This window comes from Gouania willdenowi, chromosome 3 (assembly GCF_900634775.1).
Source record: "Gouania willdenowi chromosome 3, fGouWil2.1, whole genome shotgun sequence".
NCBI lineage: Eukaryota > Metazoa > Chordata > Actinopteri > Blenniiformes > Gobiesocidae > Gouania > Gouania willdenowi.
The window spans coordinates 21792931-21808456 of NC_041046.1; the positions used below are offsets into that span (position 1 = coordinate 21792931).

The following is a 15526-nucleotide window of genomic DNA, read 5'->3' on the forward strand; positions in this document are numbered from 1 at the left end:
AACAACTCGATTACTGCGTTTAATTCTGCATTATGGCAGTGCCCTGACACAAATCAGTTAAGCTGCCTATGCAACTTCATTTTGCTTTCAGTTTGTTACTGGCTCAGTTTCTGAGTACGTGGGTTGACTTTGTTAAAGGTTTCCTCCCACAGTCCAAAAAATATGAATGTTCTGTTCACTGAACTTTGTTAATTGGCTGTTGGAGTGACTGGGTGTATGCAATTTCCTTTTAGTTAACCTTGTGACATAGCAAGGGTACTGTTCAAAGTGTACCCCACTTTAGCCCTAAATGACAAAGATCCCAAATAAAGAGTGCCAATGATGTGTACATGCTAATAGATTGCTAATGACTTAAAAGTGGTAAAGACTGCCCTGTTTAAATTAGGGATTTGAGCTCGCAAGCTTTAGTGGCTGAGTAGAGTCCACAAACGCAAATAAAATATATACAATTGTGATTAGGATCTGGTTGGTCGACCTTTATTAACATTGAAATGCTGTGGACATTCCTACTAGGGCTGTGCGATATGGACCAAAACTCATATCTCAATATATTTTCTCAAAATGGTGATATATGATATAAATCTCGATAATTTTATCAAATAAAATCTGACCAGAAAGACAATTATGGGTTAAATTTAAATTTGCTGATGCAAAATGCTACACAGGGACATTTATTAACAAACAGCTGATCAATATGTGCCACTCAGAAATCCATCTAACTGAGCTTTACATGTTGTTCTGAGAAGTACAAGCAGCGACTCCTAAAACTAGTATTTTGATACATAATAAGCTATAATATATATCTATATATATATATATAGATATATATGAAATATTATGTTTTCTATATCGCCAAAATAAAATACGGGAGTTCCCCGGCCAAAACGGGATACTTGACAGGTATGTAAATAGAACGTGAAGCTTGGTCATTTCAACAGGGCAACATGACCAAATCTGAATGAAATGATGCTACTTACTACTAATGCTGCCTTCACACCGAATGCGTCTTCTGATCCTGCATGTTTCGCAGGATCAAAAAATGTCCCCAATTTGTTTCATATACGTGTTTGAAGCGAAGCCCCGCCCACCAGCGACACATCCAACTCTGTGAGTTTCACAGCCTGCTGAAACGAGGAGCTGCTTTCCTTTTTCTCCTCTCAAAAACATAAAGAACCAGTGAAAAAAGCCGGTGTGATTAGCGGCTAATGCTATCCTAGCTCAGTGCCTACTTTCAAAGATGAAAACTCCAGAGAGAACTTTGACCTGCTACTACCACCTCCTCGTTGATTCTCCTCCATGCCAAGTCCTTCCGAGTCCGGTCCTGGTTATAAAGGCTGTGTCATACAGCTCCAGGTGGTCACACACAGCTACTACTCCATGGTTGAATGGATGAACAGACTGGTGTCCGTGTTGACGGCCTGACGTCATCGTCAACAAAGACTGATTGGCTTTCGTCATGCAAAACTGTCGCAGGAGTTCAATTTTATCAACTCTTGCGAATGCGCGGATGTGCAGATATGCGTAAAATTGGGAGCGCGCTCGCACGGCCAACGCTCTTGATGTGCACCGCCGCACAGGAAAGATTTTGCATCTGGGACCATCATCTATCCATTGACTTTGGACATTTTGTGATGCATTCAGTGTGAACGCAGCATAAGTAACACCTAATTGTTGTCCGCAACTTTGGTTTACTCCCATTAGAAAAAAATATAAAATATATTAATATAAGCTGGCCGTTGTCTCGCTAAATGGCAATCGTAGGTATACTTACTGGAACTTATCGCCATCCTGGTCCTATCCTACTATGAATCTATTTTATATAACACATCATAAAACTCTGATTTATAATCAGTTGAACATATTTCCTCCTGTTTGTTTCACATAAAATGCTTGATGATAAAAGTTAAAATGTTGTTAGCATAATTAAAGAAATACAAGAGCTTAGGGGAACGAAGATACTATTATTTTTGGAAATCTTGGACTTAATCCTAGATCACTTCACAGAACCTTATACATTCAACCAAGAACAATGTACACATGGAAGCATCTTCACAGTAGGTAGGTCCACAAACTAAGGTAACAACTCTCCCTCATCTACACGCTCTCACGCACAAACCGTCTCACACGATAATAGGTCTGCACAAAGAAAGCGAGGGAGGAAAAGAGTGAGGGAGAGTGACTTGGATTAGTTTGTACACTGGTGAAAATTGGCCAAACAGTCCCAATTATAGGATAACTTGGGCTAACCTACTACACCACTGCAATTACCTGGCATCAGCCCCCTTTCTGTCCACATACACACAAGCACAAACAAACAAATGCAGGAACACACACGCACACTAACACACACACCTGCTGTGACAACAGAAGCTACTGATCTAATGCAGTCGGTCACTTGAAGCAGAGGAACAGCGACTGGCCTACCTCTTTCATTGAATCCTTTTGTCCTGTTCTCTCTGCTGTATGTCTCCTGTCATTCCCCTGATCCTTACATCTCATTCCCCAGATCCTCCCTACTAGTGTCTTCTTCCACTCGTAACCTTTTCCATCCTTCTTTTTCAACATCCGAGTATTAGTTTGGGATACTTTCCTTTTGCTTCGATTGAAAACTTGGAGAGAAAAATTAACAAAGCATAAAACATCCATCGATTAATAGATAAATGTATTTATCACAAGTGCGAAATTAGCCCAAGTACTTGCTTTCCAAAGCTTTTGGCATATTTCATCATTTAACCATCTTTACAGTAAATAAAGCCTTGACTTCAACCGTAGTTTCAGTTACTCTCAAGTTTATGTCAAAGACCAAGGCTGTTTCAGGTTTGAGCCTCTGTAAACAGCTTGCGTGTACAGAGGCATTTGTACATTTATCGCATTTATCGTCTTTTCATTCAAACAAATGCTTGAAAAACATTAAGCCTTACAGCATGATGAAGCACACACTGATTGATAACTTGCTGCCAATTGATTCTTCTCTGCCTTATTTTGCTGTTTCCTCTCTTCTACCTTGTTGATCTCAGATGTGTGTATACCTGTATGTACCTGTGTTTATCTATGTGCATGTGCTTGTGTGTCTCCCCAGTTGTTGCAGCCGTGCTCTAATTGCATTGCACCATGCGGGACAGGTAGTTGAAGTGCTAGTGACAGTCTATTAAGGCAGGATATCCCTGTTGCCATTAGCAGCAGATTGCTCTGTGATTCTGTGGTCTTCACATTCACCCAGCGTTCACTGGGGGCTAAAAACTTCTCACCCCAAATTTGCATTTGATGATCCCACTGATGGTTGCACTTAGAAGCTGTAATATTTCTTGCATTAGGCTAACTTGCGTGTCTTCTTTCACTTTGCGATTTTTTTTCTTTTGGTGGCAATGACAAGTGGTAATATTATTTTAATCCTGATGTCAGTTTTATATTGAAGAAAGCTGTTAATTCTTTTGGACAAAATGCCAAATTTGCAGTTTTTTGTTTCTTTTTCTTTTCATTTTCTTTTATAAATATGAGGAATAGTATTACCTACCGGTAATCAACATACCAAAAAACTACTAAAATATGCAAGGTCAACTTTAAATATGTGTTCTTAATTAACATTATTTATTTATTATTTTATTATTATTCATGTGTTGATACATTTCTTTCAATTTGTATGGTGTACATCAAACTGTATGGCTTTAATATTACTTTTATAATGTTTGTGTTTCCCTGTGTATGTGTGTGTGTCAGGTGGTAGCAGTGACCAATCAGGGAGTCCCACAGAATGTGACGCCTCCAGTGGTTTCAGCCATCAGCCCGTTCTCTCTTTCTCTAAGCTGGGTTGAGCCATCTCGCCCTAATGGCCTCATACGGCGGTATCACCTAAACCAGACTGGTGTTGGAACCATATTTACACACACTAATGGGCCCAAAAATTACACCATGACTGGTGAGTATGTTGCATTGTAATGTGCTCACATCAGTCTGTAATTTGTGGTAGATTCTAACATGCTTTTTCTCTGTTTGTTCCTTATTTCTTGGGCCCTGTTGAAGTATTTCCTTCACACTTAATGATTTTCTATCCTCTCGTTCTAATCATCAGTCTACTTTATTTGACATTCGCCCAGGTTAGAGCAAGAAACAGTGCCATACTTAACATTCCACCTAATCTTTTTTTTTTCTTTTTAAACAAACATCCAAAGAAAAAATAAAACACAAGAAACACAAATGAACAACATTAAGTTATGTTACAAAAGGGACTAGGGCCAGATAAATACTGACCAAACAAGCTTTTTTCTAAAAACTGTGTAACAAAAGCATATACATTTAAATTATTGTATATTATTATATATATTATATATAATTTATATATTTATAAATTATTTTTATATTTGGAAGCTTATAAAATTGTCATAAAAGTAAAACAGAACTGCAAACAATGCACTGATTTATAAAACTGAACGAATTTGTTCTTGTTGAATAGCTTATTGTGAATATATTGAATTATACAAAGCATTAGTTGATTGTCTTTTTCATTTACTGTAGAAGATAACCAGTGAGGACATTTTTAGAATTTGATTTTTCTTTTGGTTGGTTTTCCGTTCACAGTTTTCACTTCGCTCTGTGTTGGACACAAACCAGGCATGAGCTTTGCCAGTAGTGAATAGACTACTCCCACAGTGCCTGTGGTGGGCTGGTATGGTCAGGAGTGGTTCACATGTATCGTTGTTTGTGAAGCACAGCCAGCAATGGTAACGTGCTGTAATACTGTGTGTGTGTAAACTTCTCCGTACTGAGCCGAAGCCACAAGTTGAGCAGCATCTCTCTCTCCCGGACGTCCCATGCATGCCTCTATTACAATTTTTATTTAAAATGTAAATACATTTAAAGCACCACAATATTTAGTAGTTGGATCTCCTGGTCAGCTCTTGTTTTAGGTATTTCCATATTTGGTTGAATTCAATTCAACTTTATTTGTATAGCGCAATTTACAACAAAGTCATCTCAATGCGCTTATCAAAATATAAAATTCATATTGAGAAAGAGAAAACCCAACAAAATCCACATGAACAAGCATTTAGCGACAGTGGGAAGAAACAACTCCCTTTTAACAGGAAGAAATCTCCAGCAGAACCAGGTTCAGAGGTGGCAGCCATCTGCTGTGACTGGTTGGGGTTAGTGGACAGAAAGACCAACAGAACAGGATAGAGAGATAGAACATCAGAGTCCCAGACTAGTTGAGCTGTGAACCACAGATCAGGAACTGTCATCATCAGCTTAACGACACCTGAAACAGAGTAGACAGAGAAGGGTGAGGAGAAGGCACTGACTGCAGAAAAAAATGATACAGTATTATCAAGTCAACCTGCCTTGGCCTTGGGCCTCACTCCAAGTGGCCTAGTTGATACTTACTCTAAAAGTGACAAATCTCCTTCCGTTTATTGGTAATTTAACAATAATAGTTAAATCCAATGTCTGTAAATGCGACTGTTCACAGAAGAAGCCTATGTCCGCTCTAGCGGTTATGTTATGTTGTGATTCAGTCCTGTTTATGCGGACTGTAAATCATAACCAGCTACATCAGAATTTGAATCTCTTCCTGTTTACGGACAAGCCCATTTTCTCTCTAGCGATCAGATTGTTATGATTCAGTTTAGCTGAAGAAAAATACTAAGCTGCTGTTTTGAATGAATTACGTTGTGCTGGCAAATTCTTCCACTTTTTAAAAGTGTTGCGTGAAAACAGTCTAAGTTACCCAACCTTTGTTATTTTGTGACGGAAGCAATAATATTTGTGTATAATTAAATAAACCATTTTCTCTTCAAACACAATAAAGTCTAAAAGCAGATGTTTTTTTTTTTGTTGTTCATTAAAAAAAGATGAATAATGAAAGACAGCACGGTGGTATATCAGTCTACTGCCTTGAGGTGTAAATCTCACGATTTGATTACAATTCATTATGAATCGATGCATATTTTTAAACAGCATTTCTTTGATTCTCACTGTCACCACTGATAAATTGCTGCTTTTCAAACCATAGAAATTGGATTCAGACACAGGAAACACATTTTTACATTTTATTAAACCAGCAGAGGACATTTGTATAGGCAAGGCAAGGCAAGGAAAATTCATTTGTATAGCGCATTTCATACACAAGGCAACGCAATGTGCTTTACATGATCAAAAAGTGCAACAGAAAACATTCAACAGCTTAAAATCTATAAGAACATAAATTAAAATCATCAGTAAAATAATTTAAAATCATCAACAAACACATTACATCAACAACATGACCAAAAATATCCCTCATACGCAGTAAAGAGAAAAATAGACTCTTTAACTTTGATTTAAAAATGTTCACATTGTATACTGTTCAGCATGCAATAAACAAAAAGGGCTGTTGTAAATTATACATTATATACAGTTTATTATATTATATATTATATTAACTAAATCAGCAGCTCAAGTGCTGTTGTGCTTCTAAAGTATCCATGGGCATCTTCTACTGTATTTTGTGTATCAACTTACCATTTAAATAAATTATTTTTTGAAATGTATGCATCAAATATTGATCACTATGTCTAAATGACAACGCATGGAGTATTTCTCCTACCTCTAATACTACGTCACAACAAGAAGACCCTGGCTCTGATTCCTGGGGTGGAAACCTTGGATCTATTTGTGTGGAGTTTGAATTTACTCCCCGTCCATTGATTTGCTCTGGGCTCTGGTTTCCTCCCACAGCCCAATAACATGCATGTAAAGTAAGATGAATTTAATCTTTTTCACTAAAATAACTATGCTGTATAATTTGTTTCATCAAATACATTTTAGACCCACTTTGCTTCATCAGAAAGAGTTTTTAAAGAACTTTTTAAAGCAGCTGTTTTTATTTGTCAAGATTGTCAAATAGTACATTTCAGACCCCCGCGACCCTGAAAAACAGGAACAAGCTGGTCTGACAATGGATGGATGTCACATTTTAGAAGGATTGACATAAAAAATTATTTGTCTTTAGCAAAACCATTTGATAAAATATGTACACGGGATACACTTAAGGAAAATCAAGTTTTTCTAAGCAATAAATCAGTTATTTTAATCTTTTGTATTAAGTGCTCATGTTAAAAAAAAAAAAAAAAAAGCACTGATGTGGCCTAAAACTGGTTTTGTCATGTCAGCTAAAAATCTCCAAACAAAATGAATGTGCGTCTATTTTTTGTGCATTAATTTGTTTGCCTTAGGAGACTTCTACTAATGGCATTTTAGCAGTTCTTAAAGTGACGCTTCATAGGAAGAATTAAGCACTACTGTACAAAGACACCCCATGTGAATCGATATTAAGTATTGCTATCATTAGCTCTTGATGAATTATTGCCTGCAATTATATAGATTATGGCATTAATCATGTGTTTAATTGGTGTTTTGCTGGCTCGCTATTAATTCAGAACAGCGGGGAATAGAGTGTGTTCTTTTATTTATTAATGCATTCCTTCACGCTCCGACGGCTCTGTGATATAAGTAAAGACATATGTACACTTCACAAGGGAAGGAAATGAGGAAGACATGAACTTTCTCTCTCATGTATCACTCTTAAATCAGATTTCAGTCATAGGTGTCAGTTTTACATTTGCTACATATACAGTGTGTTGAGCATTTTGATGGAGCACTTTAAAGTCTGTGTTTAAATATTCAAGCTGTAGTTTAACTTTTTTTGACGATAAATGATGGGGAAAGATATGTTTTGGTTATCAGATGTCGAAAGAAATAAGCTTATGTCGAAAAATTTCCTTTTATTTAGTGTTGAACTCCAACACTTGGGGTAAGAAATTCAAGTTTTCAACATGGAAAATGTCAAGCTTTTTATTCGCATTGTAGAAATTTAGGCTGACACTTTACTGTCAAATGGCAAATGTAATGCAGTTTTTATAAAAATCGCAATTTTCTTACTGAAAGACAAATGTAAAAATAATACAGCTTTCGAATGTGGTGATGAAACTTCTCTGATTCAAGGATTTTTAATTATCATTCGTGCTCATGTGAACATGTACAGTTTAAAATTACACACCCAAGTCCCACGTTATGTCCTTTTATAATCATACTTTTTTTTTTTTTAACACACATATACAAGCAAGTATCATAGCAACAAATAAAGTTTGTTTCAGGATATTTATGATTTTTGAAAATCCAGCAGTCCTCTAATATAGTAAATGTATGAAAGTAGTGTAAGGTCCAATGAAGGTAATTTAAAGACGTGTGTGTGTGTGTGTGTGCGTGTGCGTGTGCGTGTGCGTGTGCGTGTGTGTGTGTGCGCGTGTGTGCGTGTGTGTGTGTGAACCTGATCTCAGTGTTCCATCCCAGACAGTCTCTGCATTAGGGTGCCACAGCCAGGAAGTCCACTCTTAATTATTTAGCAGAGGTGTTATCAAAGCTCTCTCCTGTCATTCTCCTCTTTCTTTTTTTACTTCTTCATACGTCACAGGCCTCTCTCACATACTCTTTTGTCTAACTATACCACGCTTCTCTTACATTTTTATATTCATTTGACTTTTCTCGACTCCTTTTTTATTTTTTCCATCTGACTAAAATCTCCTTCCCTCTCTGGCTGTATCGGGTGACCGATGTGGTATTGCGGCCTGTGCCGTCCTATCATATTCTCATATACGGGAGCTTTCAAGCGTTCAATAAAATGCAGTTGGAAATCAGTTCACTTTAATACGCACATGGATAGATGAGCATTAAGTCTTATTGTTATGGTGTCCTGGCTGTTTTTGTATTTGTATCTCTTGTGTCCCACACAAACAAAAACACAGTGTTGTGTGTGTGTGTGTGTGTGTGTCCAGCTCTCTCACAGTGACACTTACCTTGTCTCACTCTGGGTAACAGACCCAATGGCTGCTCACACCCACCACCCCTCTCTTCTACCCATTTTTCACTTCTTAGTGATCAGTGTTAAAATGATAAAGCTTCCTATGTCTTTTCATAATCAAGCGCATTAGCACACAGGCGTATTGGTTCTCACACACACACACACATAAATGACACTTTAGATCTACAGATGTACACACACACACACAGTGTAGATGTTGTCTTTTCTCCAGCAGACCAACACTGCCCTCTTCAGGTGGAATGTTTAAAGGTAATCAATAACATACTTGAACATGAAATGTGTTAGTTGCGGTGTTCATTTGCAGATTTATATTTTTTCATGGGTAAATTAGTTTGTTTTTATTTATTAATTTATCAAAAGAAATAATCCTCGATTTCACTGCTGTGTTAGTGTTTGTCACTCAGGTTTTTTTTGAATGAATAGCTGCTAAAACACACCATGTGTTTATTCCAGTTTAAGTTTCATGACTTGTGTCCTTCTTAAATACACACCACCCTTGTGTGTCCCCGGTCTAGCAATAGGGTTTTCCCTTTATTCAGCATTGTGACAAATGGCTTCACTTGACTGTATATACTGTAGCTTTACAGTGCACACACACACACACACACACACTTTGGCACATGCATAGTTGCACCAATAAATAGTGTAACAGGGCCTTAACTTTCCAACCTCATACTGTTGTATGGCTCAAAGGTTTTCTTTATTTACTGGTCAACATAGTGGCAACATTTAAAGCACACACACACACACACACACACACACACACACACTGAAGCACACGCACTATCACAGAAGCATTGATCAGAGTGAGGTTAAGCATGGCAGGCTGTAAGGCATGTTAAGCAGGGTAAGCAGTAGAAAGGGACATGACAAAGATGTGGCAGAGCGTTTCACTGGGAACGACAATGTGTGTGTGTGTTTTTTTTTACTTTGTGTGTTGGTGCTGAGGCACACAGCTTCTCATTCCCACAAAACAATGTATTAATGTAATGGTTAGCTCAGTTTATATTTATAAATATTTCACAATTTTAGATGTAAATGTCTTAAAAAAATCTATTTCCCATATGATTGCTTTTTAATGTGTTAGAAAAAAAAAAAAATCCGCCATTGTTTTATCTGAGTAACAACCTAGTACTGCCAATAACTTCATGGGATTCATCTAATTATATTACAACGCTGCTTTATCTGATTGATGAGAAATTATTAATTCTTTAACCCATTTGTTCTTCACTAAAACCGCTCTCAATTTCTCTCATTAAGAATTCAACACACTGCATTATGCAGTCATCCTCTTGAAATAAATTCGTTTCCGTTCATTCATTTTTGTTGGATTTGATTTGCAAGCTGTTGTATGCTGTCAGCTAAGTGAATGACCATAAACCATCCAGTCAAACCCTCTGACAGCACTGAAGATTTGCATTCATCCTCCTACCTCCACCTATCCTCTAAACTAGAGTAGGAAGTAGATCTGAACTGGGGAAAAAGAGGTTTCCCTCAACCAGGAAGGATAACTTTGTTTAGCACGATGTGGGATTTTGAGCGACTTCCACTATTTAAATGGCTTTATGAACGCTGATTTCCTGTGGTTGCTGTTAAAGGACCACTCGGGTGCTGTGTGATTTCTTTTAGACTCCATAGCAAGCGCCTATAAATAAATCATGTCTGGACACAGTAGCTTAAACGCATACAGAGGTATCATAATTATCATAGATCAAAGCTGATGACATTACAGCGTCGGACCGGTCCTATCCCATGTCAGTTCCGCGGCTGCCCATCTTTTCGTTGTTTCATTATTGAGTTATGGCATGCATAATTTAACACCGACAGATATGGATCCATCCGTTGAGAGAGTGTTGAGAAGTGGCAGTGAATAAAAGAGAGAGTAGGAAAATACAGGGAAATCGCCAATAAAAAGGAAAATGTTTTCATTTAGGCCGTTTTTTTAAGTCACTGTTTAATTTCACGCTCGCTGTGTGTGTTCATTAGATTTTGGGCATGTTCTCAAAATGAGAGCCACTAAAGTGTAAAATCATCCAATTTTCACGTTTAACCTTTGATCTCCATACATGACTTTGTGCTCCAGGTTTGCAGCCATACACAGAGTACAGCTTTGTACTGGTGGCCTGTACAACCACTGGATGTGGAACCAGTTCACCAACCACTGGACAAACCCTACAATCTGTGCCTGCTGGTAAGAACACACAAATACTGATTCTTCAGCACTTGAACTGTTTTCATTTCATTTTTGCAAAAAACATTTTAAGTTAAATCTAATATTAATCCTGATTTTGTGTCGTGCAAAGCCACTTAGTGATTAAAACTGATCAAACTTATTATTTAGTTATTTGTTGCTTTTTTAATCATTGTTGTTGTTTTGTGTAGTTACAATGGGGCCATAATTTACAAATAAATTCTTTAAAAATCCTACAATGTGAATTCCTGGATTTTTTTTTCACATTCTGTCTCTCACAGTTGAAGTGTACCTATGATGAAAATTACAGACCTCTGTCATCATTTTAAGTGGGAGAACTTGCGCAATTGGTGGCTGACTAAATACTTTTTTGCCCCACTGTATATGGAGAATTGCTGTTTTAGATCTACAGTAGAGTACATTTGCATACGTTTTATCCCGTTGAAAAAAAATTGCTGTAAACTAAGAAAGCTTACATATTACAAAAAAATATACAAAAATATTAGTATCAACCTCAAAGTAAAACAAAACCAAACAGTACCAACATTTGTTCTTTTAAAACACAATTACAATTGCCCAAAATAAGGGATTGTTATGTTCACATGTCAAACTCATTAGACTTCTGTGTAGGACATTCTAAAACTACAACGCTGCCACCAAGATAAGTGTGTGGAAGATGGTTTCATCATTTTTATACTGCATCAGTCAATAAGCGAGCAGGCCAAGACAAAGTAGGGTGATTTGACGACCATCAGGTTTATACTGGGACTGGCAATGTTAAAACAACCTACCAGTGGAGTTCTTGTTTGCAAGTGTACTGAGAAGAATTCACGCTTTTTAGAAGGCAAAGGGTGGTGACACCATATTATTGATTGAATATAGGTTTCAGTCACTGCAGAAACAAACTGGATCAAATCAAACTTGATTGATTTATTTTTTGTTTGTTTCTTTAGGGCTCACCTTAGCGCTGTACCTCAGTGTTTCTCATCTTCTGCACCTTTTTTCTCCTCCCACCACTTGGATTCTGCCTCGCTGCAGCACAACTTGCTTTACCTTTCCCCTCTCTCTCTCTCTCTCTCTCTCTCTCTCTCTCTCTCTCTCTCTCTCTCTCTCTCTCTCTCTCTCTCTCTCTGTGTTAACTTCATAGATTGAACCTTTTATTGTTCAAACAAAATGATGTCATTGATTTTAATTTCCTAAAATGTGAATGATTTATATTCTTTAGCCACATCTGTACTTTTTTACTGTCTTGGTCTACTTTACTTGGTTATTTTGTCTCCTCTGTCTCCTTCTTTTTACATGCCTAATCCAATCTTTCATTCTTGTAGTTTTTTTAAGCGTGAAAACACAGTAAAATTAATTAACCATAATTAAAAATGATTAAACCATATAAAATTATTTGCATAACATTTGTGGTATAACAGTCAGTCAAATAAGGTTTCCATGCATAATAAACCCTTTAATCTTTATTTTATTTTAGTTTCTTTTCCCCCTTTTTGTTGTTGCAAAATGTCTTTTTGGATTTTTTAAATATTTTGTAAAACAAACACTTGTTAATCTATTATTTAAAACCAAACTGAGTTTTATACAAACTATTCTAGTGTGTAAAACAAATCTCCTTAATACTATATTTCCTCAGTTTTTTCCTGTCATTGTTTTTATTGTAATCTTTTGAAAATATATCCCTCTTTTACAAACATATTTTTCTTAATGACTTGGTCACATGGCTCTCATTTTAGTTACCATTTTACCACACGATTGAACTTGTACTTTCTGATTTTAATTATTTTTATTTTTAAATTCTTTTGAAAAAATTAAGAAAAAAAAGAAAAAACTCAATGTAATGAATTAAAAATGCCACTTTTATAAATTAACTCATTCTTTCCTTTTTCCTCAGGTGTGTGGTCAAGGCCCAGACACCTGATAATAAACACGTCTGCGGTGGAGCTGTACTGGGATCAGCCATCCCAGCCTAATGGACACGTCTTTCAGTACAGACTAAAGAGAGACGGTCACACCATTTTTACCGGAGACCATCATGACCGGAATTATACTGACACTGGACTCCTGCCAAACCACAGGTGGAAAACATGTGACCATGTTTGTTTTCACAACTCAAACATCTGCATCCACTTCATGATTAGGAATCACCTTTTTTTCCCTGTGGTAACTTGGTTTTACTCATCAGTTTAAAAGCTATTCCTATCGCTCTAGCGATGCCTCTCTCTTAGGACTGCTCTCTCTACATGTCTGTTTGTGTCATTTAATGAGCAAATATTTGACGTTCCAATCACAGACACAAACACGGCCATGCACACAAATTAAAACCACAAATCAGATTGCGCTTTGCTTACAAACTGCAACGAAGCATCGATTATTTACTTATTTATTTTAATTTCACCTTTATTCATCCCAGGTTTTTTTTTTTCTATCATGGGTTTTCTCGTTTAGTCATGGGAGCGTTAAATGATACTTTCCCTGTTCCGCTCTCATCTTTGCGGTCTCCCCACATCCCTCCCACACCAGAGACAATTTCACTTTACCCCCAAATAGATTTGCTGGGGTAAGACCCTGCAGGACTCCAATCTCCCTAATGTGTGAGAGAAAGCGAAAGGAAGAAAGAAGGATGAGAGGACTGTCTGCGTGCGAGTGTGTGTGTATGTGTGTGAGAGACATTTTAATTTCTCCTTATTCCAGATAGTCCACTAGAAGGCATTCCCGTCCCAGTCCCATTGCTTCTCGTCACTGGTTTGGCTTCCACTTCACTTCTCCTTTCTTTGCCAAACCTTTGAACCTTCCCATCGTTTCTTTCGTTCCTCATTCTCCTTCTCTTCCCCTTTTTCCAATTTAGCTAGCCTTGCGCTGAGAATTACACAGGGAGCACCAGCCCCATTATCCAGACACGTGTGTGTGTGTGTGTGTGTGCGTGCGTGTGCGGCGTGTGTGTGTGTGAGAGTCTGCTCAAAGTGGCCATTGATTATTTATGACAATGTTGATTAGCTGTCACTTTGCTTCGACAGCCCAGGATGTGTCGAAGATGACGAGAGAATTTACCTATTCCCTCTGGCTGGCCTCACAAGACTCATACCTCTACCAAACAAAATACACCAGCTGCCCCACGTATACACAATTTTACTCCTGATATCCCAGGGCAGTGTTTACATTTAAGTAAATATCTTCCAGTAATGAAGTGTTTAACTTCATTTCCCCACTGCAACCAGCCTCATCTACCCACCGAGTTATCACTCTGTCTTTTCCACCCTCCTCAATATTATTAGTATGACACATACTGTAGAAGCACATCATTTTAGCCTTTTTTATTGCTATATGTATTAGAATAAAAAGAACACTATTTTGTGTTTTAAGACTGCCCAAATGCATTAATCTTATCCAGTTGAAAACATATTGTTCAGAAATAATAACGAAACACTACAACCTCATAATGCATGTCATGGATTTTATAGCAAATTAAAGGCTTTCAATTTTAAATGGTGGCTCACTTACAGTGCTAATGTAAGCTTTACCACCAACCACCCTTGTAGTGTTAAAAGGGAAATCTATCTTATGATGTCATATGCAGGGCAAGAGAGGAGTGGCAGCAATTTAAATGAAAGAGACTGAATAGGCTGAATGATGAAATGAGTGAAAGGAACCTCATGAGTGTCTTTGTATTGGCATTTACTTTGATAATCATTAGGAGTCATATTTGCAGTCGATGGTGGCAATCTCTACGGAGATTGTGAATATTTAGGTTTTTTAACACTTGTGCAGTAATATGTTTGATGACAAGTTTAAGAAAAAAGTGAATAACAATTGGCATAAAATCCTGATAAGTTTATTCTCATTTGCATAAGTGCAGGTATATGACTCCTATTTAAATGCTTTCTGATAAACTGGACAGAAATGTGACGCTAAAAAAATTTTTTTTAGAAGAGAAGGAGAATTGAAGAAAAACGCTCGAAATCAAACATTGTAAGAGAACTGCAAATAGAGATATTTACAGTCACACATTAAAAAAAAGACAAGATGTCCAAAATTGTGTACAGATCAACACCTGTGAGATATTTCCTTCAGCAGATCTGTATTGCTCCTTGTTAGTTGTGTGTTTTTTATTATGTGGGTTTATAGAGTGTGAGGGATGGATCGATTGTGTAGGGGATTTGCAGATTTTAATTTTTTTCCCCTCCGTTATCTTTATTCAATATAAATCAATTTTATTCTATTTATATAATCCCAAATACAACAAAGTAATCTCATGGAACTTATCATAATACTGTAAACAATAAAGACAGGAAAAAGGCCACATTTCACATGGGTATGCATCAGCTACGGAGGAGAGGAACAACTATTTTAGAAGAAACCTCCAGTAAAACCAAACAGAGATGGGACTCCCTGCCTTGACCAGTTGGGTTTACAGGACAGAATGAGATAAACAGAGCAGGATAGGGAGAAATCATATGACATTTTCCTAAGCTGGTTAA

The 15526-nt window shown here is 37.1% G+C and overlaps 1 protein-coding gene and 1 long non-coding RNA gene across 3 annotated transcripts in view; one reads left to right on the plus strand and one right to left on the minus strand.

Annotated features, from left to right (window-relative positions):
• The window catches only part of LOC114479408 (uncharacterized), a 28615-nt gene extending 27204 nt beyond the window's left edge, over positions 1 to 1411 (minus strand). The window contains exon 1 of the long non-coding RNA XR_003675993.1: positions 1096 to 1411. This is a non-coding gene — a long non-coding RNA (uncharacterized LOC114479408). The remainder of the gene's footprint in view (positions 1 to 1095) is intronic.
• Positions 1 to 15526, plus strand: part of ush2a (Usher syndrome 2A (autosomal recessive, mild)) — a 227032-nt gene that overhangs the window by 170394 nt on the left and 41112 nt on the right. For both annotated transcript variants that reach the window (XM_028473043.1, XM_028473039.1), the window contains 3 exons: positions 3718 to 3916; positions 10938 to 11045; positions 12943 to 13126. In XM_028473043.1, coding sequence (XP_028328844.1) covers positions 3718 to 3916; positions 10938 to 11045; positions 12943 to 13126 — 491 coding nt within the window. The remainder of the gene's footprint in view (positions 1 to 3717; positions 3917 to 10937; positions 11046 to 12942; positions 13127 to 15526) is intronic.